Genomic DNA, 27,741 nt, shown 5'->3' with positions numbered 1-27,741 from the left:
TCCCTCTATCATTCTTGGCTGTGGACAGTGCTGTTTGGGCATCAGAATGGAGAGAATGTTTCGAAACCAATTTGTACCAGACCCAGGATTCGCCTTTTGTAAATGCAGAATATGGAATTAGGTGGGTGAAGGTTTGTTTGTTTTTGTAAGGTACATTTGATGCTAGCCATTCACTGTGGTTGTTAACAGAAGAACCTTTGAAATACTGGATCTTACTGCTTCCTTATTTCATCTTATAAAGGAACATCAAGGAAGGAGCTCTGGGCCGCATCAAAATATTGGTTCCCCCACAGCTTCTAAAAGCTGCAGTCCAGATGGTGAAAGCTCTCGCCATGGGAATGACGGGGCAGCCTTCCTGCATGGTGGCTACTGCTACATATTGAAAGAGAAGGGGTTGGGTATGAAACAGAGCAGGAGGGGGAAAGTGCGTTCCTACTTTTTAATTGCTAGTTTGGAATCCTGGTTGGGGAAAACTGAATCATAAGTTGTTCTGCATCCATAGCTGCTGCTTCAATGCCAAGTGCTGAAAGCAAACGTTGGAAATGACTACCAAAGCAACTAGTCTACAAGAATGTTCAGTAGCTGATCCACACATGTATATGAGAGGTTGCTGCTAGCCATACTGTATAAGGGTGTGTGGAGGAGGCATTCCAGAGCTTCCAGTACAGTGGTACCTTGGTTTAAGAACAGCTTAGTTTATGAACAACTTGGATTAAGAACGCTGCAAACCTGGAAGTAGGTGTTTCGGTTTGTGAACTTTGCTTTGGAAGCAGAATATGTTCCTCTTCCTGTTGAGTGTGTTCCATTTGTAAATTGAGTCCCCCGCTGCTATGGGAAAGCACGCCTTGGTTTAAGAACGCTTTGGTTTAAGAATGGACTTCCGGAACGGATTACGTTTGTAAACCAAGGTACCACTGTACTTAGGCTCCAACCCCTCCTGCACTTGGTAGACCAGGAGGAGAAAGTTAAACCCTGAAAAATCTCAATGCCCACAGAAATAGGGTCAGTTATTTACCAGGGAAAGGTCTTTAAAAAAAAAAAAAAGCAACTGCCTGGCAAATCAGTTGGAGTGTATGATGATGCCAGAAAATATTTCAATCTGTGTTCATTTAATTTTATAAACATACATACATAATGGAGCAATAGCAAAATATAGGTCAATTAACAACAGAGTTGGTGCAAGGCCAAAAACATAATACAAAATCACCATTGGAAAAAGACAGAGCAACTGAACAAAGGAGAAAGGCGGCCCCATGGAAGGAATACTATTATCCAAGTTCAGTTACCATGCGTTTGAGCTGGGATAACATTGTTTTCTCTTTTTATTTATTAAATACTGTACAGCAATTCCACATTTCTCTAAATTTGTCAGGCCCCTTTGTTTTCCTTAATGCTTTCATCTTGTGTGTTATTTTTTCCATTGAAGCGCCTGACCACGTTTCTGGATACCAAACTTCCAATGAATTCAGCCTTTTGCTGCTTTTGCAGTGGTTGGCTGTAAGATTACCAAGTCTTTCAGCATAGCTTTGCCCTTTGAGTCATCAAACGTATATTTTCGTTAAGGTGCTACAGGGACACTTGTTATTTTCGCTACAACCAACTAACCTGGCTACCACTCAGGAGTTCAAAAGGGATGCAAATATTTGCACATCGAAAAGAGGCTGCAGCTGCCTGCAAAGTGAGGTTGCTGCTTTCTCCTCTCCCACCCCAATAGATGGCCTTTCCTGGTCAGTGCCCTTCCGACTTCCAGCCTACGTTCAGGAGAAGCCTTTGCCCTGTTGCACCAGTTGCGGCTCTCCAATAGCGAAAAGGCTGAAAACTGACGGGCAGAGATCAGAGACAAGACATGGGAGCTTTGGCGATCTCCATCATCACCACCACCCTCCTTTTCCTGGGAGCAGCAGGTCAGTTCCAGCTTTCCAGGACTTAGGGCCGTCTCTACCATTGGGTAGAGCCAGGCGACCACCTCAGGCACAGAATGTTGGGGGCCGGGAATGGCAGCAATGTGTGGAAGGGCAGAGCTGTGTGTGTGCCACATCCTACGACCTGCTCTAGGTTGACCTCAGTTAATGGGGTGTGGTGACAGTGTCCTGTGGCCAGCACAGAAGTAAAGCTCAGCCGCCATTTTGGTTGTATTTTGGTTGTGGAAAATCTTGTCCTTTGCCCCATGCAGAAAAAATTATCTTGTTCAGGCCTTGGTCACTCCTTACTGGCAATAATCTCTTTTTTTTTGGTTAGCTGTTTCTGATAAATCCCTGTCCCTTAGGATTGCCATATTTCAAAAAGTAAAAACCAGGACACCCCAAAAGTTGTTATTGTTGTTTTATTTGTACCCTGTTTTATTTGTACCCTACCCATCTGACTGCATTGCCACAGCTACACTGTCCACAGTAAAACATCACACACAAAAAACTTCCCTGTGCAGGGCTGCCTTCAGATGTCTTCTAAAGATCACATAGTTGTTTATTTGCTTGGCATCTGACGGGAGGGCGTTCCACAGGGTGGGTGTCACTACTGAGAAGGCCCTGTAACCTCACTTCTCGCAATGAGGGAACTGCCAGAAGGAGCTGGATCTCAGTGTCTGGGCTGAATGGTTAAGAAACTAGCTGTCATGTCAACTGGACTAGCTATAGTTTCTGAAGAGTCTTCAAGGTAGGCCTACATACAGCACATTCCAGTAGTCTAACAGTAGTCTAACTAGGCTTAAGACTTCAGCTCTCTTTCCAAGATCTCTAGTCATTTCCAAATGATGAGTGGATGCATTTTGTCTCTAGCACACTTTCACATGCACAAACACTAGAGGCCCAATGCAGCCTGCCATTTTAGATGCTGCAGCTCCAGAAGTGTATTTTGACAAGTTGATATTGTTTTGTAGAAGGGGGAGGTTCAGTGAGGTGTGGGGCAAGGGCAGCTGGCAGAGAGATAAGAAGGGCCAGCAAGCAAAGCAAGCAGGAGTGGCAGCACCTAGTGAATTGTTTAGTCAAAGGGTCAAATAAGTAAAAAAACATGTATTTTGCAGACAGGGAATACAGCAATAACTTGATCAAAGGGGATTCTTTCATTTTCACACACGTGCAGCAGCACCAACATACACACCTCTCTACCTCACCATGTCTCTACCTCACACACACAGTCCCTATTTTCTCTTAACAAAAAATAAAAAATTCCTTCCAGTAGCACCTTAGAGACCAACTAAGTTTGTCATAGGTATGAGCTTTCGTGTGCATGCACACTTCTTCAGATACACTGAAACAGAAGTCACCAGACCCTTATGTATAGTCAGAGGGTGGGGGGGTATTCTCAGGAGGGTGGTGGGAATGGGTGATTGGCTGATAGGAGTGGTAAACCTGTTGACGACTGTTAACGACTGCAATTGGTCTTGCAGGAAAAAGCAAGGGGTGAGATGGCTAAAGAAAGCTTTTAATCCAATGTCCTTATTCAGACCAGGTCTCTCCATGGTTTTAAGCTTGGTAATGAGCTGCAATTCAGCAACTTCTCTTTCCAGTCTGTTTCTGAAATTTTTCTGTAATAAGAAAAATTATTGAGATCTTGTATAGAATGTCCTGGGAGATTGAAGTGTTCTCCTACTGGTTTCTCTGTCTTGTGATTCCTGATGTCAGATTTATCTCCATTTATCCTTTGGCATAGGGCAGGCACCCCAAAACTTCGGCCCTCCAGATGTTTTGGACTACAGTTCTCATCATCCCTGACCACTGGTCCTGTTAGCTAGGGATCGTGGGAATTGTAGGCCAAACATCTGGAGGGCCGCAGCTTGGAGATGCCTGGCATAGGGTTTGGCCTGTTTGTCCAATATAGAGAGCTGAAGGGCACTGTTGGCATTTGATGGCATACACAATGTTAGAAGATGAGCAATTAGTCCTGAGATGGTATGTTGGATGTTGTTGGGCCCAGTAATGGTGTTGTCTGGGTGTATGTGGCAGCAAAGTTGGCATCTGGGTTTATTGCAGGCTCTGGTACCAAGTGTCCATGTTAAGTCTGGTGGTGGTATTATTGTGGGTGAGGAGTTTTTTTAAAGATTGGGTGGCTGTCTGTAGGCAATGAAAGGTCTTCCTTCCAGAGCTTGAGAAAGAGAACTGTCATTGTCTAGGAGAGGTTGTAGATCTCTGATGATGCGCTGTACTGTTTTACCTTGGGAGCTGTATGTGATTACTAGTGGTGTTCTGTTATTTTCTTTTTTGGGTCTGTCTTGTAGCAAGTTCTCTCTGGGTATTTTCTCTTGATTGTCTTGGTATTGGCTCACCTCCTTTCCCCCTTTCTCACAGGGTCTGCTGGTGATGGTTTTGATCTCACAGATGCCTTGCTTGACCCAGAAACCCCTCAGAGCAACCAGCAATTAGGACGTGAGTGGGGACTGTGCAGAAGAATGTTAGTTGTTTCCTCGAAAGAGAAGATTATGCTGCCTGCTTTAACAGCCATGGGTTTCCCCAACAAATAATCTTAGAAACTGTAGTTCCCCATCTTTTACTCAATAGACTCAATATATAAACACCCTGGACACTTTAAATTACTTTAGATAAACATCAGTTTCAATTGGATACCTACTGGGGACATTTGGATAGCATCTATCAATTTGTATGTGTAAATTAAGATGGATGTATTGGTGCTTATTGTATAGTTCATGTGAGCTGACAGTGGTGTTTCGTTTTCCTCTTTCCTCCTCTCTTTTTTTATTTCTCCCCCCCCCCTTCCCCACCTTGAGATTTACCTGGCTGTCATGTAGCCATGACCTGTAAGGGGGGGGATGGGAAAGAAAGGTGGCAACTTTATGCAGAAAATTAAACTGCCACTGAGTTGAGGAGTCTTCGGAATGAAAAGGAATGGTTTTGACTTGGGATGAGCCTTTTCTGGCTTGCTTTCGCCCTACCCAGAGTGTCAGAATGAGGCCCGGGACATTGTCTTCCTGATGGATGGTTCATCCAGCATGCGGGCATCAGAATTCATGCAACTGAAGGTGTTCATTGCACTCGTAATGAAAAGCATTCCCCATAATGCGCAGGTCAGTAGGGGAGATGGGCAAGAGGGCATGGTGTCAGCTGCCAGAGTTGGTTTAAATGCTGGAAGAGTCAAGACAAACGCTAGGATTCTTGCAATTTTCACGTGCCTTGCTGGGGTAAAAGAGTAGGATTTTGTGGGGGAAAGAGCAGGCTGCACTGCCTTGCTGGGGTAAAAGAGTAGGATTTTGTGGGGGAAAGAGCAGGCTGCACTGGACCTCAGCATGGCCCCTTGCTCCTGATAAATTGAGTCGGGTTTGGCTGAGAAGCACAAGGGCTCACTGCCTCCAAGTCCCTTGGGAAGCCATTGCTCTGACCTTACACAGTTCACTCCACCTGGGGGTTGTAGGAGTTAATAACAAAGGGTGTGGTGGCAGCATTACTGGATACTTTGGGGTTACTGTTCAAGGGCAGCAAATTGTCAAATATTTAGTTAATTATTATACACGTATCACCATAAGGGGTTCCTATTTGGGTTTTCGGCCTGAGGCAGCAAAACGCCCGCCTCTATTTAACAAGAACAGTAACCAGACCTGAACTGGGGGGAAACGATGAATATAACTCAAAATGGGAAGAAGGCAGCTGGGTAGCCACTGGCCCCCAAACAAATTGATCCTGGCAACTGTTAGCGGATTTAAGAATCAGGCTGCTCCTCCTGTCTGGCACACCTGCTTAAATGCAAGTATCGCAGAGGTTCAGAAGAGCCCTGCCTGGTCAGGCTAATGGCCCGTCTTCGTGTCTAACATCCTGTTCTGACAGGGGTCAGCCAGATGCCTGCAGGAAACAGGAGGGCAATAGCAACTCTCCCCACTGGCTTTTCTCGCATTCAGAGGCATACTGCCTCCGACAGTGGGGACAGCAGAGCATAGCCATTGTGGCTAGCAGCCATGTCCTCATTAATCTCTCTCTGTTCTCCAGAGATCTTTCTATTAAGTATCACCTTTCAAAAAGATATTCCCATACAGTCAAGAGAACTCCTTCTATATTCATTAGCAGCGGCTCGTATTGTTATTGCCAAAGGATGGAAAGAAAGAGAAGCTCCGAAACTTATAGATTGGCAAAATAAACTTCAGGAATTTGCCGAAATGGCACAGTTAACAAACAGCTTGAGAGGAAAGATTAAAGAAGAATTTGTTAAAAAGTGGGATAGGTACAAGAAATATGTTAGAAAATATACTGAGAACAAAATTTCTATGATAGCGTTTGAGTAAAAAGGGAAGAAAATTGCTTGGATTTGTAGAAAGTGGGTTGTTTAAAGCAATAGGAGTGTGAAACGATATGTAAAAATAGAGACAGCATGGATTGAATATACACTCTACGACAAAAGAGGAAAAAGTATGCTGATGGAGATAACAGGAAGTCCAAAGACAAAACACTTTTTTGTGTGTATCTGCATATAATTTTTCTTAACTTTTTTTTTTCTTACTTTTTTTTTACCTTTGGTTTATTTTCCCCCCTTCCTTTCCCTTTCTTGTTGGGAAAGGAGGACTTGAGATATTGTATGAAAAATGTAATAAACAAATGTATATGTATGTGTATATATATATATATAAGCATGAGGGGGGAAAATGTACAGGCTTGGTGGAAGAAAATAAATATAATTTTTAAAAAAATCTCTCTCTGTTCTCAGTTTGCCCTCCTGCAATTCTCTAACCGCTTTGAGGAGCATTTTGACTTCAGACGCTTCAGCAGAGACCGGGATGCCGACCTCTTGATCGGTGGAATCAAGCAGCTGGGAGGCTCCTCCCATACGGCCACCGGGATCAGAAAAGTGGTGTGGGTATCTTTGCCCCTGTTCTCTCCCCCTCCTTCCCTGCCGCTGTGAGCTGCCTCCTCTTTTTGCTTTTCCTACCATGGAGATGCAGAATGCCTGTCAAGCCTGGGAAAGTGGCAACCTGGGCCTTCATAGCTGTTGTTTTTGCCACACTCAGTGCCAGCCTTTCTCTCCCTTCCTGCTTTTAGGAAAGAGCTATTCACCACACAAAAAGGAGCTCGCCCCACAGCCAAGAAGTTCCTTGTGATAGTGACAGACGGGGAGAAAACAGGGGACCCTCTGGAGTATGCAGACGTTGTTGAAGAGGCCAACAGAGCTGGAATCACACGCATTGCAGTTGGGGTGAGAGCAAACTGACCTGCCTATGTTACTTATTTAAGTTGCATGTTTCAAGGGCCAACCCTTCAGCTAAACTGGAACTGTGGGGGGCAGCTTACAGTGACAGTACAAAAGCAACAAAACCTCAGGCTGGTGTACAAAACTAAAACCAGCAGCAGACTAAATGGGCCACCAGAGCAGATCAGCAACCATTAATACTAATAGCTGCATGTGGACCTAATGTCGTGCGCCTTCTGGGGTAGTTTGTCCACCTTTGGTCCCTAGCCTGGACTCAGCTCTCACCTGTGGCTCCTAGAAGCTGTCAGCATGAGGCAGCAGCCACACCCCAGGAAATGGCTTCGACTGGCCAGATACCTGTGGGAGAATAAAAAGCTAAGGAGTTAACCCTAGACAAGTTCGGAGTGGAATCCCCAAGATGGTTGGATGGCGCCTTGTACGCCTCCTTCCAGCAACTCCTGCAGCCAAGCTGGTGCCAAACATATTGCTCTGCTTTCCTTTGGACCACATCAGTGAGGCCGAGAGGGAGGTCTTGTTGTCTGGGCAGCCCAGGGCCTCCAGACACACCGCCCAGGCTTGCGCCCCAGGGAGGTCACTTTGGTGCTGCTATTGTTGCAGTTTGACTTCATCCCCAGAGGTGTGCTCCATTGTTTCTTGAGGCACATGGATGCCAGCAGGAATGGAGGAAAACATACCCCAAACTATAAAGCATTTTTGCCAGATTTCAGAGTGATCAAGCTATTTCATCCACCCATGTGTTGTATATGAGAAAAGGCTCATACATGTTCCTTGGAGGGAGTCAGGGCTTCACCTTCCTCCAGCACACACCTCTCAAGGTGTGCCCAGGTTGCTGGTGTAGATTAATCATTAACTTGCCCCAAACCCACAGAGCCTCTGTCTGGGAGAGACCAATGCACAACTAGTAGTTTTTGCAAACTGGGCAGGTCCCAATGGCCACCACAATTGTTTTCCAGGTGGCTTTGTGGTTGGCAGCACACCTATTACCTGAATCTTCTGTGTGGCGGTTCCCCTCAGCTCTCCTCTCCTTGTTTACTCGAGGCTGTCCCCATTTTCTGAGACCTCTTTGGTATAAGAAAGCCCACAAGCTCCCCAGGCAGAAGGTCACAGGAAACGCACTTTCTCTGGGGCCTTGCTTGTAAGCAGTCATCCCTGAACCCTAAAGGGCACCATGCAGTGAGCATCCTACTCTTTTGGAAGTGCAGAGTCATATTTTGAACATGACAGCATACGGATAGACAATTATGGTTTTCTAGTGCATCTTTAAACAAAACCACAAACACCATCTTAGCTTTTAAGTCAGCAGAGTAAACGAATGTGGCGGATTAAATGACTACAGCACCCAGCAGGTGTGGCAGAGCCTTCTGCAGGGCCCCGAGGAGGGAGAGGGACACAGGGCTGTGCTGTCCACTCCTTGCCGTGTCACTGGGGGAAAGGCCTGAGCTTTGGTGAACCCCGCTGTTCCTCTCTCGTGTCTGCCTCACACCACCTCCAAAGTGCAGCACACACTGCCTCTTGGTGACTTTTGTTTCTCCTGGAAGGTTGGCCTGGGATTCACAAGTACAGCCGCCCAGCGTGAGCTCCATGCCATGGCCTCCCACCCGCCCACAGAGCATGCCATTGTTGTGAGACACTTCTCAGGCCTCCGGGACACCCAGGCGGAGCTGAAAGAGAAGATTTGCACCAGCCACGGTACTAGGATTAGGGAAGGGGGGGCGGGGTGAGGGGAAGGGGAGGGGTGGGGGGAAGCAGCAACCTGTGAATTTGGGAGGGGGGTCTGGAAAAGACCTTGTATATTCTGCATTACTGTGGATATTGATACTCATTTTTAAAAAGTACACAACGCAATGTAAATAATTTTGTGTTTCTACATTCCATAACAAATCTGTGGAACTCGCTGCCACAAGATGGGGGTGAGGGCCACACTTAAGCACATTTAAAATGGAACTGGGTAAATGCAAAGAGGATCGAGGATGAACTGGTGCCAATCAGCTGTGGGAAATGTTAAATGTTTTGTGTTTTTATATTTTGCCAGCAGCCACCCAGAGTGGCTAGAGCATCCCAGTCAGATGGGTGGCATATAATAAATTATTATGGTAGCTAAACAGAGTATCCATCAGCAGAGGCTGATCCTGGTCCAATAGGGCAAATGGGGCACTGCCCCACAAACCCCTGCCTGCCCTCAGCCAGCCTCCAGTTGCCTGCCTGCTTACTTCCACCCAGTCCACTGGCTCCTCCTTAGTCTCAGTGTTGCACCTTGTAAGGAGGCAGGGACAAAACACTGCCTCTCTGTGGCTCTGGCTCCGCTTACTGTTGGCCTCTCTGCCTTCCGTCCTGCCAGTTCCAATGGGTACCACTCACCATCCATCTCCATGTTGTATGGGCAAAACACCACCAGGAGGAGGTGTGGGGTTATTAGAAGAGATATTGCCTTCACATCCTGCTTGGAGGTTTGCTGGAGGCATGTGCTTGGCCACCGAGAGGAAGAAGGTGCTGGACTAAATGGACCTTTGGCCTAATCTGTAAGAAGTGTGTGATGCTCACAAGATTTCTAACCATGCTATGTCGTGCTAACCATGCAATGAAACCACATACAGTCATACCTTGGGTTACAGCCACTTCAGGTTGCGTCTTTTCGGGTTGTGCTCCGCGCCTAACCCAGAAGTACCAGAACGGGTTACTTCTGGGTTTCGGGGTGTGCACGTGTGCAGCACTAAATCACGCTTTGCACATGCGCAGAAGCGCAAATCACGACCTGCGCGTGCGCAGACGTGGGTTGCGAACGCTGCGGATTGCAAACGTACCTCCCGCACGGATCACGTTCACAACCTAAGCATCCACTGTACAAAGGAGAGAAGGGGGTATATCAAAACAGCATAAACTTATGAGTGGTAGCTTTTTGTTTTTAAGCAGGGGTCCTATGCCTTTCATAGCTGCTAATTATAATTATAGAATTAGAATTAAACCCTGCCCATCTGGTTGTGTTGTCCCAGCCACTCTGGGAGGGTTCCAACACATATAAAAACATACTAAAACATCAAACATTAAAAACTTTCCGATACAGCGCTGCCTTCAGATGTCTTCTAAAAGTTGTATGGTTATTTATCTCCTTGACATCTGATGGGAGGGCATTCCCATGTAAGAACGGCAGAAATTCAGCCATATTGCATCGCCTGCCCCAAGCAGGGATTGGGGTTTTGAAAACTGGTTACTTTTTGCTATTGCTCCGCTGCTAAAAGACACAGCGGCCCTGACTTCTGAAGACAGTGGGTGAATCTGCCCTTAATAGTCAGAGGGATATCTGGGATTACGAGGCAGGACTTCTGGGTTCAGTGGAGGTGGGGCAGAAGAGGGCTCAACCCCCAATGCTTCTGATTTTACATATTAAGCACTAGAAGACAGCAGTCAACCAAGGATGCGGCAACAGCCACGTAATGGGAAATGGTGCTGTGTTTCTCTCTAGGTGCAGCTGCTTCACGGCCTACGATGGTGCCCCAGCCCTCCAACACCTGCTCAGATCCCCAGGTGCTGCAGAAACTGGAGCGAGTGCTGAGTGGCCTTGATCAGGTGAACACCAAACTGAATGCGTTGGCTGCCAAGCAGGGGAAATGTGCCTAGGGTTCTCAACACCTGAGATGGGCAGTGGATGGAGGCAATGTGGTTCAGGAAGGAAGGGGAGAGAAGGACAAAGAAGATCGAAGGGGGAGAACGTCGGATCCTGGCACATGGAGGTCCTTCCTCAGGCGCGTAGCTTTTTAATCTGGTTTCTTATAGGGTGCAGAAGTCAATAAAGCCGCCTGCTCACCAGTTGGGTCCCTGCTGTTTCTTACACTGCTGCATTAAATTGACTCCACATCAGTGCCCGATAGGCTGCTAGAGCTCTTGTTATTTATACTAGAGTAATTTATTAACTTATAAGCTGCCTTTTCCTTGTGCGTCAAGGTGATTTACAGAAAAGCAGCTAAAACAGCTTTTTAAAAAAAGAATTACCCATATATTCCGGTGTATAAGGCGACTGGGCGTATAAGACGACCCCCAACTTTTCTAGTTAAAATATAGAGTTTGGGATATATTCTCCGTATAATAAATACGACCCGGTGTATAAGACGACCCCCGACTTTGGAGGAGATTTCCCTGGGTTAAAACGTAGTCTTATACGCAGGATTATACAGTAAATACAATAATAACTGGAGATAGGTTTAAGAACGATACACGGTGAATACCCAAGGAAGAGATATTTTCATCCAGATGGAAAAGCCTGTTGAAACAAAAATTGTCTTCAATTGTTTCTGGAAAGATACCAGTGGGTGGGTGCCTGTCATATCTCGGCAGGAATGCAGCCGCACAGACTGGGAGAAGCCCTGCTTTGAGTTCCCATGGAGAGGGCATCTGATATATTGGAGACTTGAAGGGGAAACTCTGCTGCAGAGCACAGTGACGTACGTGCTCCTGTGTGTGTGTGTGTGTGTGTGTGTGTGTGTAGCTATTTAAAAGGCTGCCTTCTCAAATAAGATTGAGTTATTTTGATTTACTGTATATTCCTGCGTATAAGACTACTTTTTAACCCAGGAAAATGTTCTCAAAAGTCGTGGGTCGTCTTATACGCCGGGTCGTATTTCTTATACGGCGAGTATATCCCAAACTCTATATTTTAACTGGAAAAGTTGGGGGTCGTCTTATACGCCCAGTCGTCTTATATGCTGGAATATACGGGTATATCCCTCACCCAACCCAAAATCTCAAAGTGAAAAATACAAAAGGAGCTCAGCAGAACAAAGATGCTGGCAATGCTTTCTCACAAGTAAGTCCCACGGTGTTCACTGCGGCTCACCCCCAGGCAGAGGTGTACCTAGGGGGTTGTTGAAACCGGCCCCCACTGGGGGCACACAAAAATCACCTATCAGACTATGGAGTGTATGACGTATGTGTGTTTCTAGTATTGTGACACTGCTGTCATTGCCAGATCAAACATGGGAGAAATATCTTTCTGACATCGCGGTACAAAGGCGTGTGAATCTTTTCGCCCTTCCTCCTCACTTCTCCCTCCCTCTGGACGCTTTGAGTACTTGGGTTGCCTAAAGTGTAAGTGATTCTTGGTGTGGCTACTGCACTAAAGTGATTTCTAGGATTAGTTACAGGTAGGTAGCCGTGTTGGTCTGGCGTAGTCGAAACGAAATAAATTTTCTTCTTCTTCCAGTAGCACCTTAGAGACCAACTAAGTTTATCATTGGTATGAGCTTTCATGTGCATGCACACTTGGTATCTGAAGAAGTGTGCATGCACACGAAAGCTCATCCCCATGACAAACTTAGTTGGTCTCTAAGGTGCTACTGGAAGAAAGAATTTTTATTATTATTTTTCTAGGAGTGAGTGCCAATGCAGCTCCTTGCCAAGGGTGTACGGGTCCCTAGATATGCCTCTGCTTCTGGGTAGAGGTGTATATAGGAGGAAATGTTACATAGATGGGGTATATCTTTCCCCCCATATGTCTATTGGCACTCAGGGCAAAAGTAGACATTAAATTGTTTGTTGATTAAATTTATTAGTCACTTGTTGCTTGAAGGTCCCCAAGCAACTTGCAATAAAGAAAAATATACACTAATACATAATGCCATGGTGGGAAAGGGGGATCATATAATACATTATTATTTTGTATAAAATACTGTAACACTAATGGGAAAACAAAAACAACACACCAGCCCGTATAAATAGTAAGAAACAACATTAACAGTGTTCAAGTAGTAAACAAAGTAATACTCCCACCCAATAATTAGCAAACAAAATCTCAGACCATAGCAATTAGCCTGTTTTTGGACAAATTTTCAGCACAGGATCCTGATCTAGATCTTGGGGAGCTTTTAAATGTCTGTGGTCCTAACCTCCATGCTGGCAAATGTGTGTAAAAAGACTCTGCATTTGAAAGTCACAGCTACACATCACTGTTGTGTAGTTCAGAATGTCATTAGATAAAATGAAACTGGCAGGAGAGTCTGGACAGGCATGAAAGAACCACTTCATACATCACCCAGTTCATTTCTCAAATTCACAGCCACCATAATGTGGTGATGGCCACTAATTTAGATATCTTTAAAAGGCAGATTAGGGACGCTGGTGGCGCTGTGGGTTAAACCACAGAGCCCAGGGCTTGCTGATCAGAAGGTCAGCGGTTCAAATCCCCGCGACGGGGTGAGCTCCCGTTGCTCGGTCCCAACTCCTGCCAACCTAGCAGTTCGAAAGCATGTCAAAGTGCAAGTAGATAAATAGGTACCGCTCCGGCGGGAAGGTAATAGCCGTTTCTGTGCCCTGCTTTGGTTCACCAGAAGCGGCTTAGTCATGCTGGCCACATGACCTGGAAGCTGTATGCCGGCTCCCTCAGCCAGTAAAGCGAGATGATCGCAGCAACCCCAGAGTCGTCCGCGACTGGACCTAATGGTCAGGGGTCCCTTTACCTTTTAAAAGGCAGATTAGTAAATTTAGTAGAGAATAAGGCTATCCCTTGTTGCTATTCATGATGGCTACATACTATCTCCAATGTCTGCATTGAGGTTTTCCCACAACTGCTTTGAGGGTTTTTTAAAAAAACAATCAAATGGTATATATTTAACTTGTATGGGATGAATGGTATCAGAAGGAACATGCCCGTGTTTACTGGGGAGGATGAGAAGGAGAGTGTCCTTGCCTTCATCATGTCCTGCTTAAACACGATGCTCAGAGGGCCTGTGGTCTGATCCGACCAAGCTTTTCTTTTAAGTGGCAGTGGCAAGATTCCAATCCAAGCACATTCAGTCCTAAATAACATTGATATGGCTTTTGAGCACGGACAGAGGAAGCACAGGCTGTGCACACACACCCCTCTACACTCGCACTGCTGGTTTGGGAAGTAGCATACACACCATGTTATCCACAGGCCACATCTATCCTGTAGTTTCTTATGAAATACTGTTTTGATGCATTCCCCAGCAAACCAGCTTTGAGTCAAATGGAGAAAAAGAGCTATTCAGCTTTGTTTTAAGCTAGTAATGCGTTCGCAGTGACAGGCAACCTCACTTTCTATCCAAATCTGCAAGCAGGGTCAAAATCCCACATTTTACCTAACGAGGCTGAAGGGTTTCCCACCAGTTTTTTCTTTATACACTTAGATCCCCATTTGATTCAGATAGGGAAAGGCTATAGCCCAGTGGTACAGCACATGGTTCACATGCAAAAGATGCTTCTCTTAAACCCGGAAGAGCAGCTGCCAATCGGCTTACACAGCAGCATGCTAGATGGACCCAGAGGTTTGGTTCAGGACAAGACAGATCCCTATGCTGCTGGTGCTGCATTCTGAAATAAACTGCTGGGCTTAGAACCCAAATACAACTCGTAAGCCAGCATGGTGCAGTGGTTGGACTAGAACCTTGGGAGAACAGGGTTCGAATCCCACCCAGACATCCATGAAGCTCACTGGGTCGTCGTGAGGATGAAATGGGGAGGTGGTGTGTACTACACCAGCACCTTAATCTTTTTGGAGGGATATAAATGCAACAAACAATGCACACCCATGCTCCCTGCACGAAAGTTACAATGCCTAAATCTAGGTTTTGCAGGACGTAGTATCTATCATAGAATCTTAAAGAGTTGGAAGGGACCCGAGGGTCATCTAGTCCAACCCCCTGCAATGCAGGAATCTCAACTAAAAGCCTACATGGCAGATGCCTCCGCTCTGCTTTAAAAAAACATTCAAGGAAGGTACCTAGGAGGTATTATATGAATTTTAAGAATAGCGCATTTTCATTACAAAAATGTGTTGTTTTTTATAGCATAAACTTCCCCGCCCCTTGAAACTTGCTTTTCTAATGACGACTGCGTGGAGGGGCGTGGAGGAGTCAGCAAGCAAAAGCAGAGAGGGCAGCAGCCGGACTTGGCGGGAAGCTACACCCACTTTCCCCCAGCGCCGGCTTCTCCCTTCCTGTTGTTTCCCCCGCAGCGAGCCTCTTCCCACCGTCGGATCCAGGCGGGGAAGGAGGAGGAGCAGGAGCTACCGGCCGGCCAGCCAGAGAGCGCGCCAGCTTGGGACTCTGCCCGGCTCCTGGGCCGGATAGGCAGGGAGGGATGCGAGACTCTTCCGGGGGAGGCGGAGCCCGGACGCCTTCCTGCTTCCTGGCCCGCTCGGCAGGCAGCGTCTCTCGGCTGCTGGCTGAGCTGGGAGAAAGGAGACTTCTTCGAAAGAAGGGAAGAAGGAAGCGCCAAGAGACCCTCCTCCGGAGCCAAGCCGGATCCGCGCCCAGCTTACCCCCCCCCCCAAAAAAGCCTCCGATCTTCAGGGAAACCCAAAAGGTAAGTAGAGAAGAGAGAGGGCGCGGGGGTCAGGGTCCCCCAACTCTCCGCCCCACCACCCTCCCTCCGGCACCCCTAGCCACCCAGGCAGGAGTCGGACGGCGGGAGCACCCCGCTGCACCACCCTCGCCCTCGCTGCCCTGCTGGACACTTTGTGCCCAGGCTGCCTTGCCAAAGGGGCGCAGCAGAAGCTTCAGATCTCGACACCCCCGACGCTGCATTCCCGAGGTCCCAGCACCCCGAGGGGAGGGAGAAGGGCTCGCTCACCCTCAACCACCCGCAGCAGCAGAGCCAGGAGAGAGAGGCACAGATCTGATGTGCTTCCCTACTACGACGCACCCGTCAGGATCTCTTGGGTCGGGGGGGGGGGAGAGCCCCCCCAGCCCCCCCCCAAAAAAAGCTGCTAGGAAAGTTCGTTGGAAAGCTGCAGATTAGAAGGTACTCTGAGGCACAGGGGGTTCCAGACACAGCTAAGGGGGAAGGATTTAGTGGGGCTGCCCCTCCCCAAAGTCCCACTCTTCCTCAAGGATCTCATCAGAAAAGAAGGGGAAACAGTGGTGAAGCCCAGATCTCTGCTGCTGAGAGTGGATGTATCGCCCACAAGGTGATTTCAGCATGGGCTTGGCCACACACACGCACACCCAAGCTGGGCTCACCTGTAGGAAGCAGGCTTTACCTCAGAGGTTTATCTTTCTTTGGAGGGCAAGAACTGGTTGACGGACCAGCATGACAGAATAGCAGGGTCCGCCTAGAGCAAAAACTCTTCTGCCCGGCAACAGCAGTCGTTGGGCTCCCATGAAGTCTGCACCCAGCAGGACTCTCAGGCTACTGACATTGCTGGGTGGGTGGGGGTGGCTGGCCAGCTTCTCAAGGGCCTGGGTGTCCCTCTTATCTCAGGCCACTGGATTCTGGACACAGTTCAAAGCAGATAAGTGAGTTGCACAAGGCACCCAGGGGCGTCTTCTTCCCAGTTCCAGTCTCCCAAGCAGCCCTCCAGCATCTTCTCACAATCCAGGCCATCAAACTCATCCCAGTCCCTGAGAGGGCGGGGTCTTCCCAGCCTTCTTCAGGGTCCCAAAGCAGCTTGGAGACACATGGTCCGTCCTGAGAGTGAATCTCCTAAGTTCCACGTGGAGATTTTGCACAGCATCTTGGTGAGCCTCGGGAAGGGTGGCTTCCTCACCTCCATCAACCTGAGAGAACCATTCCTCTACACTTCCATCAGGCAGGACCATCGCAGGTTCCTATGGCAACGACTAGTTCCAATTCCAGGCTCTGCCATAAGATGCTCTGAGGGAAGTCGGGACCAGAGCCCACAGAGAGTGCAGCACACTCTTCTTGTCCCTCAAACCCTCCTGATGAGTCAATAAGTTCTCCAAGGGCTCTCTGGCTAAGAAGATGCATCTCCCTAGCTTACACTTCAGCCAATCTCCATTTCCCAGAAGCCTCAGTTGCACACTCAGTGAGGCAGGGGGCCACAGCCTCCAGAGCTTCCTGGGAGATGGCACCTCTAGAGGAGATCTGTAAGGTAGCTTTCTCCTTGGTCCATCACTAGCAGATCAACACCTTTGAATCAGAAGGCACCTTTGGGTAATGTGTCCTGCAAGAGAGTTCAGCACTCCTAGGAAGACACAGTGCAGGTTGTTGGAGAACAGAGATCCACCCAGAGATGCACTGATTTTCAGCATCCCAGGCCAACATTGGCTCCCAGTACATTTCCAAGCACAATTCAAAGTGTTGATGCTGATCTTTAAAGCCATAAAATGGCCTCAGCCCAGTATACCTGAAGGAGTGTCTCCACCCCCATCGTTCAGCCAAGACGCTGAGATACAGCTCCGAGGGTCTCCTGGCAGAAGTGAAGTTTTATCCTGTGGAACGCCCTCCCGTCAGATGTCAAGGAAATAAACAACTACAGTCGTACCTTGGTTCTCAAATGCCTTGGTACGCGTACATTCTGGCTCCCGAACGCCGCAAACCCGGAAGTAAGTGTTCTGGTTTGCGAACGTTTTTTGGAAGCCGAAGCTCCTGCAGCCAATTGGAAGCCGCGCCTTGGTCTTTGAACGTTTCGGAAGTCAAATGGACTTCCAGAACGGCTTCTGTTCGAGAACGACGGTACGATTGTATGTGACTTTTAGAAGACATCTGAAGGCAGCCCCGTTCAGGGAAGTTTTAATGTTTGGTATTTTACTGTGTTTTAAATATTTTGCTGGAAGCCACTGGAAGAGTGGGTGGGGCAACCCAGTCAGATTGGTGGCATATAAATAGTGTTGTTGTTGTTGTTTGTTTGTTTGTTAGGCCTCCCCCTCCTTGATCAGAGAAATTGAGATTCCTGATTTACCGTGAATTTCTGTTTTTCTCTACTGGAGAAGGCCATTACCTTTCTTTTCCCCCTCGTTTTGTCCACAGTAGGCAAACAGCCAACGACAGAACAGACACTGCAGTTTTCCAGAACTTGGGTATTCCCACTTTGGTGAGCCGACGCCTAAGGATCCAAGGGGGTAGGCTCTGCCTTCCATGGAAGAGCCTTTGATCCTTGCCTATCTGGCGCCTGCAGCGGGGCGAATCCCCAGCCAACTGGCCTCCACCACTCAAGAAGAACAGGAATTCACGGTAAGTGAAGAATTACCATACCTCTAAACTTCAAGCTACCCACCCTGATGATCAGCAAGAAACAAATGACAAAAGGAGGGGATGGGGGGGGTTCTGCTAGGGAGGGGCCAAACTGAATGGAGAAGAGCCTCTAGTCCTCCTGCAGTAACTTGTTGTTGTTGTTTAGTCGTTTAGTCATGTCCGACTCTTCGTGACCCCATGGACTAGAGCACGCCAGGCACTCCTGTCTTCCACTGCCTCCCGCAGTTTGGTCAAACTGCAGTAACTAGCAGCACTGCATTTTGGGGCAGGGGGCAGGAAGGCACAGTCCAAGCTTGTCCACTGTATCCAGTTCTGCACAGCACATTTCCCGCAATGCTTTTTTTGAAGCTAGGATTTGTAGCAAGATTTCAGCCAGAGGCTACCTGGCAGTCAATAATAAAGACAAGACAGCCTCTGAGTATGGGCAAATTGTGCGTGTTGAAAACCAAGCGCTCAGTCCGCAAACAGGTATTTTCCCAAAACAAACCAAGGAGCTTGGAGGCCGGCTTGCGACCACCCACCTTTTGTTTCGCAGGCACGTCTAAGGCCTTGCCAGGAGCAGTGAAACCACCATTTCGGCAGCCGCTGTGCCCTCTTCACTTCAAGTCTCTTCAGAATCCCTCAGGAAATGTCCGGCAGAGAGCGAAGATGAATAAGTAGCCATCTCCATTGGCTTTCGCTGGGATATTTTCGCCCATGTCCAGCAGCATACAATAGATTTTGAGCATTCCCCTGTTTTTACTCAGCTGTTTCCGGGCTCCACTCAGCCTTCAGGGAACCCGAAGCAGCGACAGCAACAGCCAGGATGGAAGGTACACACAAATGCGCCTCCCCTCTGAATGGTGGGCAGGGAGAGAGGGCAGGGAGATGGGAGGCCATTGCCCTCATGGCTTCACCCTAGATTGGAGCTCTGGGTTGCGTAACATGGGGAGGGGGAGTCATAGGTCACAGTTAGAGTTAGGGTGCTTGGGTTAAGAGTCAAGGGTTAGAACAGGCACCCCCAAACTGCAATCCTCCAGATGTTTTGGCCTAAAACTCCCATGATCCCTAGCTAACAGGACCAGTGATCGGGGAAGATGGGAATTGTAGTCCAAAACATCTGGAGGGCCAAAGTTTGGGGATGCCTGGGTTAGAAAGTTAGCAGTGTCAGGTTCACAGGGCAGTGGGGACTTTACAAGTCCTGGGTTCAAGTTAACTTCAGTTATATATATATATATATATTTATATTTATATATATATATATTTCGCTCTTCCCAAGAACCTCAGCAGGTGAAGGATGTGGGTGCCCCTCCAGGCCTGAACCTCCCCCGAGATCCAGACCCCCAAAAGACCATCCAGATACTGCAAGCCCAGCTGTCAGCTGCTTTGTCCGAAGTGGAGACCGTCCGAGCTGTGGCTGCCGTGAGCGAAGGCACGAAGCATGAGGCCGTGGACACTGTCCGGCGCCGGTGCCAGGAGGAAGTGGCTTCCCTGCAGGCCATCTTGAAAGGTGAAGGGCCTCAAGGCCTAGGCGCAGCAGGGAAGCAACAGCAAGGACCTTCATTTGTTCTTATTTATTTTTTCTAACCTGCCCTCAATCCCAGCAGATTTCAGGACAGGGTACAAGGATGAGAAATATTATGTGTATATAATAAAAAGGCAGCAGGTTTTCAAACCTCCCTCCCAGGAGCCAAACATAAGAAATGACGTACTGGATCAAGTCAATGGTCCATGTTGCCCGGCATCCAGTTCTCATGGTGTCTAACCAGTTGCCTGTAGGAAGACTGGAAGGGGGACACTGGTACAGCAGCCATTCTCCTCACTTAGGCTCTCCAGCAAGCGGCATTCAAAGGCCTTGGGCAGTGGAGGCTAGTAGCCATGGATTGCCACGAATTTGCTGAATCCTCACTGCCTTTTGTGGGAATCAATTCCGTAGGGTTGGAGCCAATGTTAGCCCTACTCAGAGTAGACCTATGGAAACTAATGAATCCAAGTTAGTTGGGCCCATTAACTTTGATGGGTCTGCTTTGAGCATGAGCATCAGATGCAGCCCATAGGTTTAACTCTGCGCCTTGTGGAGAAGTACTTTCTATTATTAATTATTTCTATTATTTATTAGATTTATAGACCACCCTTCATTCTAAAAATCTCAGTGCGGTTCAACAGAATAAAATACAGGATTAAAAACAAGTGGATAAGTAAAACAAAAGCAGTTTTAGTATAATATACGAGAGGGAGGCAACGTCCGGGATTCCTGGCTTGCCTGCTGAGATGCCTCCTCGCTTTCTACAGACACCATCTCCAGCTATGAGGCTCGCCTCTCAGCTTTGGAGCGTGACGGCCGGGAGAATACCTGGAGTCGCTTGCTTGCAAGGCCCAACCCCCTGGACTCGTTGGAGAAGCAGATGGAAAAGGTGCGTGGTGGCCAGGCAGGGCTTAACCTGAGGGTAGAGGAAGAAGGCTCCGAATGTTTCCTTTCTCTCTTCCCTGCACAGGCGCAAGAGGACACTCTGCGGCTCCGGGCGATCGTTCTCCCCATGGAGCAGGAAATTGCCGAGCTGAAAGCAAAGCTGGCGCATGCCGAGGGCCTGGTTCAAGAGCTGCAGGGCGAGCAGGTGAGTTGGGTGGGGGCCATAGAGGAACAGGAAGGAGCCAGAACGGGAGGGCGGCTTCAAAGCAGCTATGCAGAATAGGGTGAGGGTGCCGTTCGGGTAGCAGCTGAGTACAGAGGGGAAAGGGCAGTGCTCGCCTGAGGGTGATTCCTTGCTCCAGAATAAGTTGACGGACAACCTTTATGAAGTCCTCATCGCTAGTAGTCTGCATCTGCAGGTGTTTCCCTAAGCCAGTGCAAATTAGCCCACAAGCTGAGCGATGGCAGGACAAACTCGCTCTTCCTGGCTGGCTACAATTCAAGGTGTGAGTCATGAATGGAAACTACAAATGCCAACTAGAAATCCTCTGCTTCAATTAAGGGCTGAGGCGACCGTGGCTCCTTCCTTAAGCTTCCAGGTTTCCTGGCTGTTAGAATTTGGTCTTTTCAGAACCCACACTGGGCAACCCTGTCTCTGGGAGGGCCTCCTTGCTTATTCCTTTTCCTTTTCCTCCAGCGTTCCCTATGTAGCTCTGCTGAATCCCTCCTCGCTGACTCTGAGGCCGTGCCCTCCGATGCCCCTGGAGACGACCCTGTCACTTTGGTGGAAGGAGGAGGAGGAGTGGCAGAGAAATTTGCCCGCAGCCTGGACAGCGTTTCCATCGCCTCTTTCTCGTCATTGGCACCGAGTCCGGGGCCTGCTGTCCGGCGCAGGCGCCCCCCTAGCCCTGAGACGGCCTCCATCGCTTCCTCCACGGGGACCCTGGTGCCCGAGACCATCTACTTACCACCGGCCGGGTACCAGCTGGTGCCTGAGTCAGAGTGGACGCAGCTCCACACCCAGGTGCGTAGGCAGGGCAGAGTGGTCAGCCCCGGAGGGGTCAGCAGTTTTCTGCCCAAAGCAGGGCTGTTGAGGACGTGCGACAAGGCCTTCTCAGTTGCAGTGCCACACCTGTTGAATTCCCCCCCCCCGAGGGAATTCCCCTCCTGGCTCTGTTCCTGCTGTCTTTCTGCCAAGTAGTTGGTTGGGCCTGTGCCTGAATTCCGTTGTTGCTAATGGTTTTGAGGAGTTTGCTCTGTTTTCCTTGTTTCGGTTTTGTTTTAAAGAGGATTTTTAGCTGCCTTGGTGGGCCTTCTGAAGGCAGAAAGGAAATTAATTTATGAATCCCATGGCAAGCCTCTACTAAATAGAGGGCTCCTCTGTTGTGTTGTGATCCTAGAGGGAGATGGGGGAGAAGGGAGGAGGAGGAGGTGTGCTGGAGTTCTCCCTGCCCTCATTTTGTCCCCAACTTCTTCCATTCAGGTGCGGCAACAGTGTGAAGCCCTGGAAGAGGGGGCACGGGAAAAGGCCGGACTGCAGGAGGCCCTGAGGCGCAGCAATGAGGAATGCAGTAAGCAGGTGTGTGGGGAGGGGCCTGAAGCCAAACCCACCTCTGTGAGCCCCCACTTCTTTCTGCTGCTACTTTGGTGTTAGATTTCAGTCATGCTCTTCCTCTAAGGTTCCCAATTAGCTAAGTGCTGGGGACCCCCTGTTTTTCAAAAGCCGAGCCATGGACCCTCTACTTTTGAAAATGGCGATACAGTGGTACCTCGCAAGACGAATGCCCTGCAAGACGAATTTTTCGCAAGACGAATGTGTCTTGCGATTCTATGGGTGACTCGCAAGACGAATTCGTTTTGCAAAAAATTCGTCTTGCAAATCGCGGTTTCCCATAGGAATGCATTGAAATTTAATTAATGTGTTCCTATGGGCAAAAAAAGAAATTTCAATGCATTCCTATGGGAAACCGCGATTCGCAAGATGAATTTTTTGCAAAACGAATTGACTCGCGGAACGAATTAAATTCATCTTGCGAGGCACCACTGTATGTCTCTGGTAGTTTTTGTTATGTTGGTGAAAGAATGGTGCCACCATCGGCACCAACTCTAAGGGGTCTAGACCCTTTGGATGCACACACTCCAACTAGACCGCATGGAACCACCTCAGCCTCCTTCTCTGCACAGGTAAGGGCACAGGTAAGGTCCTTGATCGCCCACCCACCTCTCCCGGGGCACCTTCCTTCCTCTTCCCTTCTCTCCTTCAGTGTCCTGGGAGCCCTCCACCACAGAGGGGACTTGGCCACTGCCTGCTGGAGTCAGGGTGGAGAGAGGAGGAGGCAGCGGGTGGGGTGGGCCCACCATTGTCCCCCAGGAAGCTCCCAGCTCAGCCGCCCGTGTAGCACCACCTCCCATACCTGGAGCCCGGCTGCCTAGGCCTCAGAAGCATCGGGTGTAGGAGGAAGGTGGTGCGGCCTCCGCCAGGCCAGGGGGCCTCACCCTGGACTGCACTCACTTGGTTCTGGCCTTCCTCCATTTGTCCTTCCGGCAAGGGCCGAGCCTGTTCCCCCCCACCACCACCACCCAAACTGGCACCACCAGATGCCATGGACCCACTGGGGTCCGCCAACCACCAACTGGGAACCCTTAGCTTCCACCAGGGCGATGTGTAATATTGCCTCCTTTCCTCCCTCCCACCCCGTTTAATCCTCCCTGCAACCCTGCGAGGTAGGCTAGATGAAGAGATAGGGACTGACCTGTGATTCACGGCTGAGTGGGGAGTTGAACTTGGGTCTCCCTAGTCCTAGCCTAGCACCTTAATCACAACTCTGCGTTGGCTCTAGAAGAAAGCGGCAACTTCCCCTTCCGCGAATTGATTCCCCCTTCCTCTCTCTCTCTTTCTGATCAGGTCCAGGTTCTTCTGACTCAGGTGCAGACTTCAGAGCGCCTCCTCCAAGGCCTCCAAGCTACAGTGAGCGAAACCCAGCGCCAAACTCAGGAGCAAATGGTAAGGGGGGCTTCTGGGGGACAGCATTGGTAGGGAGCAGCTGCCCGGCAGGGGCAAGGGGGAGCGAGACTGGGGCGAGGCTGGCTGGCTTGCCAAGCCAGGGGCAGGCTCTTATTTCAAGTGGCAAGCTTGGGGCGTGCATGGGACTCTGGTTTAGGAAGGCCCTGGGTGTTGACCGAGGGCTGGTTCTTAATGTTGCAGCCCCTCTGTGGCCCCTGGGGGGGGGGCAATGCCTTCCTTTGGCAGCGCTCAATCGCTATTGTGAAAAACCCCTCTTAATGCAGCACATTGGCCCAAATGCAGCCAGCTTCTCTGTGCCAGCACTGCAGCACACGACGGGTGAGTGCAGGCCTTGAGTGGGGGGGGGGAGAATTTGCACATTGCGCTGCTTTTATAGGCAATGTGTGGGGTTTGGAAGGCCGCTGGCTTTGCAATATCCGCTTGCCAGCAGTGTGCGATGCTGGCAGGAAAGCCGTCCAAATGCAGCTTGACTGATGCACAGGATGAAGGGCTTGTGATTTCTTCACTTTTTTATATTTACGTCCTGCATTTTGGCTGAGAACGTAGAAAGCTGCCGCATACCGAGTCTGTGATGTACAGTGGTACCTTGGTTTAAGTACGCAATTGGTTCTGGAAGTCTGTACTTAACCTGAAGCGTACTTTCCCATTGAAAGTAATGGAAAGTGGATTAATCCGTTCCAGACGGGTCCGCGGAGTACTTAAACTGAAAGTACTCAAACCGAAGCGTACTTAAACCGAGCTATGACTGTATATATAAGTTAAAATTTGATGATAGGATACTGCTTTATTGGTCCTTTGCTGTCTTCTTGTATATTTCTAAGAGATTTTTTCAGTATTAAGTGGTTTGGAAAAATAAGTAAATAAACAACAGCAAGAAGAAAGAAAGCCACACTGTGCCTGGTGCTAAAAGGGCTTTTCTGAGTCATTCCTCTCACGTGCGGCGGGAAGGTTTGCACCTTTGAAATCGTTCCTCTGGAAACCCAGGTCCAAGTTGAAGTTGTTCCTTTTCCTCCTGCCCCCTTCCTTCCACTAGGCTGACCTGGCTGCTTCCCACAAGCGCCTGAGCTACGAACTGCAGCGCCTCAGTGCCGAGAACGAAGGGCTGCGGGGGGCCAGTTCCCAGGATTGCTGCCCACCGGAATCTGATGAGAGCCGGAGCTTGCCTGGCACTGTCCCGGTAATTCTGACCCGCCTCTTCCTTGAATTGGGCTGAGGACTTGGGATACTGGCGTGGGATGGCTGGAAACGGCAGCAATGTTTGTATATATTCTATATCGTTGGGTTTGCCCACACCTCCTCCTGCCTCCCTAGGAGCTGCAGGCCTTGGTGCGCCAGTTGAGGCAAGAGTCTGCCTCTCAGCTCCGCGCTGCCGAGCACCAGGCCGAGCGCCTACGAATCGAGATTGTGTCCCTGAGGGAGCGGTTGGACCAGGAGACAGCCTCTCGGTCAGGACTGCAGGGGGCGCTGGAGAGAGAGCAAGAAGAACGAGGTGAGGGGGGGGAGGTGGGCCAAGAATTAGGTGAGGGAGGGGGTCTCCTGGGATTAGCATCTGTTGGCTTTCTAGGAATCTGAAATAGCTTTGTAGTGTTGTGGATGTGATTAATGATTCTCTATATTTCTCCTCTCTTCCCTTGTGGCTTCTGGCTGGCAGAGCTTTTGCAAGGTGAGTTCTTTGGCGGCGTGTGTGTTTGTGCGTGCACATTTCCACAGCTGAAGGCTCGACACTGTGGTCACAGACTGACCCTCTTTTCCTTTTCAATCCCCAGCCTCCCTGAACAGTATCCGGACTGAGATGGAGAGGCTGCAGCAAGGGCAGGAAGAGATTAGTAGAGCCCAGGGATGTGTGAGTTGTCTTTGTGCTTCTTTTCTCTTTTGCCGCCCAGAGATAATTGCCAATAACCATTTCACTTCCCAAAACCATATGCGTTACCTTGAATCCCCGCCCCCCAACCCTCTGGATGGAGGATATAGATTTGAGGGGGTGGGAGGAAGGATCACGGTAGAATAGAAACGGCAAGGTCCTACTTAAGTTGAGGAAGAGGTGAGTAGGATCCTCTGTGGAGATCCATGAGATCTCTTCCGCACTTCCAAAGGCCGTCCTGTAAGTGTCCATGGGTGATAAGTTCCCTTGCCTACCTGTCTACACAGGAGAGTTGCAGTGTGCAAACCATTTTTGGTGAGCAGCAGTGGGCCCAGGTAACCGCTGCACCTGTTCCCTTTGTTGCTTCCTTTCTCTGCTAAAACGACACTCTTTTCTCTCCTGACCTTTCAGTAATGACATTTTCATATGCTGCAATTACACCTCGGTTTATGAACACAATTGGTTCCGGAAGTCTGTTCATAAACTGAAGCGAACTTTCCCATTGAAAGTAATGGAAAGTGGATTAATCCGTTCCAGACGGGTCCGCGGAGTACTCAACCTGAAGCGTACTTAACCCGAAGCATGGGTGTAATTGGTTCCGGAAGTCTGTTCATAAACTAAAGCGTTCATAAACTGAAGCGAACTTTCCCATTGAAAGTAATGGAAAGTGAATTAATCCATTCCAGATGGGTCCGCGGCGTTCGTAAACCGAAAATTCGTAAACTGATGTGTTCATAGACCGAGGTTCCACTGTATCGGCTGTTGTCAGGGTTGAGTTTAATCTACCATTGGCACTGAGCAGGCAGAATTCAGCACTCTGAGAATCTCATCTTTCCGTTTTAGCAGAAAAAAACCCTGTTTAGGCCTTAAGCATAAGAAAGAAACACTAGAAAGGACCTGTGCTGTGTCTGGTGAGATCTTGGGAGCCCAAGGGACTCAGCCCTGAGCTCCGATCTTCTATGGCTCTTTGTCCTTCCTTGCTTTGTCCTTCCTCAGTCCAAAGGTGGAAGTCCTGTGTGCCTCACTCAACTGGGAGATGCACATGCTTCTAATTACCGCACAGTATAGTCGTACCTTGCATCCCGAACGCCTTGGTACTTGGGTGTTTTGGCTCCTGAACGCCGCAAACCCGGAAGTGAGTGTTCCGTTTTGCCCAACGTTCTTTGGAACCTGAACGTCTGACGCAGCTTCTGATTGGCTGCAGCCATTCCGTTCGACTTCCAAGGTACGACTGTAATAAAAGTGTCAATTAAGCACGCATGTTTGGTTTGTGGTAGAAGCATACAAATGTTTGTGATAGTCACTTTGGTCAATAATGAGGTGCAATGTTTTTAATTCACTTCAGAGAAGGGGGGGTGAGCTTTGAGGGGGTGGGATCTTAGGCTGTGGTTGTGAGGTTGGCACCTGCTTTTCTTTCCAGATGTGTGTGAGGCTGTTTCTGGTGATGTCAGACCCTTGTGGAGGCTGGGAGAGAGAGAGAGAGAGAGAGAGGAGGGAACCTGTGTGGGCTTATCCTCTTTTCTTTTTATTCTACAGGTGCAATCTGATGCTCCCTCTCTGGGAGAAGCCAGCGGCCTTCAGGATAGGAGGACAGAGCCTTAGAAGGAGGTTAGGGTAGGTCCCCTCTGCCTTCCTCACCTTCTTGGCACAATGGGAACCTCAGGGAAACCTGTCAGGCACCAAAGGGGTCATCTCTGTCCTCTGGAGCTCTTCCAGGTCCCCTCCCTACATGGGCAGGAGAGCAAGAACTCTGGAGGGAGGATGGCTGGAACCTCCCATTCTTTACTCCCCTTCCCACCGAATGACACTGGAGCTTCCAGAACACAATAAAGGAAATTTTTGTACCTTCTTCCATCTGTGTGTTTCCTTTCCTTGGGTAGCTGAGCGGACTGTAATGGTGGGTGGTAGCAGTAGCACAAATCTTCATTTTGCTTGAGAGGAAGCCTCCAAAAGGGATCACAGGAATTGATTTTCTGCTTTCCACCTTTGAGCATAGAGACACACCCTAAAAGTGGGCCCAGAGCGATGCAGTCGTAAAAATATGTATAGAGCCATTAGCCATTGTAACATAGTTTGTATTCATTTTCATCTTTAAACTGTTGTGTAACGTAAGTATTGAAGAGTATGAAATGATGTATAGTAGGGGAGGTTTCTTTCTTTCTGCCGTAAGTTCAGGCCTTGTGTCATTGCGTTCATTTTCTATATGAAAAAGAAAGTTGCTTGGCTGAGAAGAGGTTGGTTGTCCGTGTGCTATATCTAGTTAAGATTACTGCATTGCAGGAGGTTGGACTAGATGACCCTCAGTGTACCTTCCAGTGCTACAATTCTGTGATTCTACAACACTTTCTGGGTGCCAGTTCATTTTGATCTATTTCTTAG

The 27,741-nt window shown here is 48.9% G+C and overlaps 2 protein-coding genes across 3 annotated transcripts; both read left to right on the top strand.

Moving 5' to 3' along the window:
• Positions 1–1,714: 1,714 nt before the first annotated feature.
• On the top strand, positions 1,715–15,412 carry LOC118094186 (integrin alpha-M). Its single transcript, XM_035134270.2, has 7 exons — positions 1,715–1,904; positions 4,284–4,361; positions 4,890–5,017; positions 6,643–6,788; positions 6,975–7,128; positions 8,682–8,832; positions 10,604–15,412. Exons 1-7 carry the CDS (start codon positions 1,847–1,849, stop codon positions 10,756–10,758), a joined length of 870 nt encoding a protein of 289 aa, XP_034990161.2. The 5' UTR covers positions 1,715–1,846; the 3' UTR covers positions 10,759–15,412.
• On the top strand, positions 15,346–27,211 carry RABEP2 (rabaptin, RAB GTPase binding effector protein 2). 2 transcript variants are annotated; one of them, XM_060281592.1, is made up of 13 exons: positions 15,346–15,456; positions 17,866–18,066; positions 18,623–18,899; positions 19,346–19,576; positions 20,359–20,480; positions 20,562–20,681; positions 21,174–21,500; positions 21,960–22,055; positions 23,382–23,480; positions 24,535–24,678; positions 24,813–25,164; positions 25,268–25,344; positions 26,899–27,211. In XM_060281592.1, exons 3-11 carry the CDS (start codon positions 18,893–18,895, stop codon positions 25,071–25,073), a joined length of 1,407 nt encoding a protein of 468 aa, XP_060137575.1. In that variant the 5' UTR covers positions 15,346–15,456; positions 17,866–18,066; positions 18,623–18,892; the 3' UTR covers positions 25,074–25,164; positions 25,268–25,344; positions 26,899–27,211. The 2 variants fall into 2 exon arrangements, with proteins under 2 accessions (XP_060137575.1, XP_060137577.1); XM_060281594.1 differs by lacking the exon at positions 15,346–15,456 and having other exon boundaries at positions 17,946–18,066; positions 18,834–18,899.
• Positions 27,212–27,741: the final 530 nt, after the last annotated feature.

The sequence above is a fragment of the Zootoca vivipara genome, chromosome 13 (assembly GCF_963506605.1).
Source record: "Zootoca vivipara chromosome 13, rZooViv1.1, whole genome shotgun sequence".
In the NCBI taxonomy this organism is placed as follows: domain Eukaryota; kingdom Metazoa; phylum Chordata; class Lepidosauria; order Squamata; family Lacertidae; genus Zootoca; species Zootoca vivipara.
The sequence above is the reverse complement of the archived record's forward strand: the minus strand, read 5'-3'. Positions and strand labels throughout refer to the sequence as shown.

Excerpts from the sequence above, each read along its gene's own strand:
- RABEP2 (XM_060281592.1), top strand. Across the intron at positions 20,682-21,173 it reads AAGAGCTGCAGGGCGAGCAG|CGTTCCCTATGTAGCTCTGC; the intron begins GTGAGTTGGGTG and ends CTTTTCCTCCAG. Across the intron at positions 23,481-24,534 it reads GCCAAACTCAGGAGCAAATG|GCTGACCTGGCTGCTTCCCA; the intron begins GTAAGGGGGGCT and ends TCCTTCCACTAG.
- LOC118094186 (XM_035134270.2), top strand. The coding sequence starts at position 1,847 with ATGGGAGCTTTGGCGATCTCCATCATCACCACCACCCTCCTTTTCCTG. Across the intron at positions 6,789-6,974 it reads ACCGGGATCAGAAAAGTGGT|GAAAGAGCTATTCACCACAC; the intron begins GTGGGTATCTTT and ends TCCTGCTTTTAG. Across the intron at positions 8,833-10,603 it reads GAAGATTTGCACCAGCCACG|GTGCAGCTGCTTCACGGCCT; the intron begins GTACTAGGATTA and ends GTTTCTCTCTAG.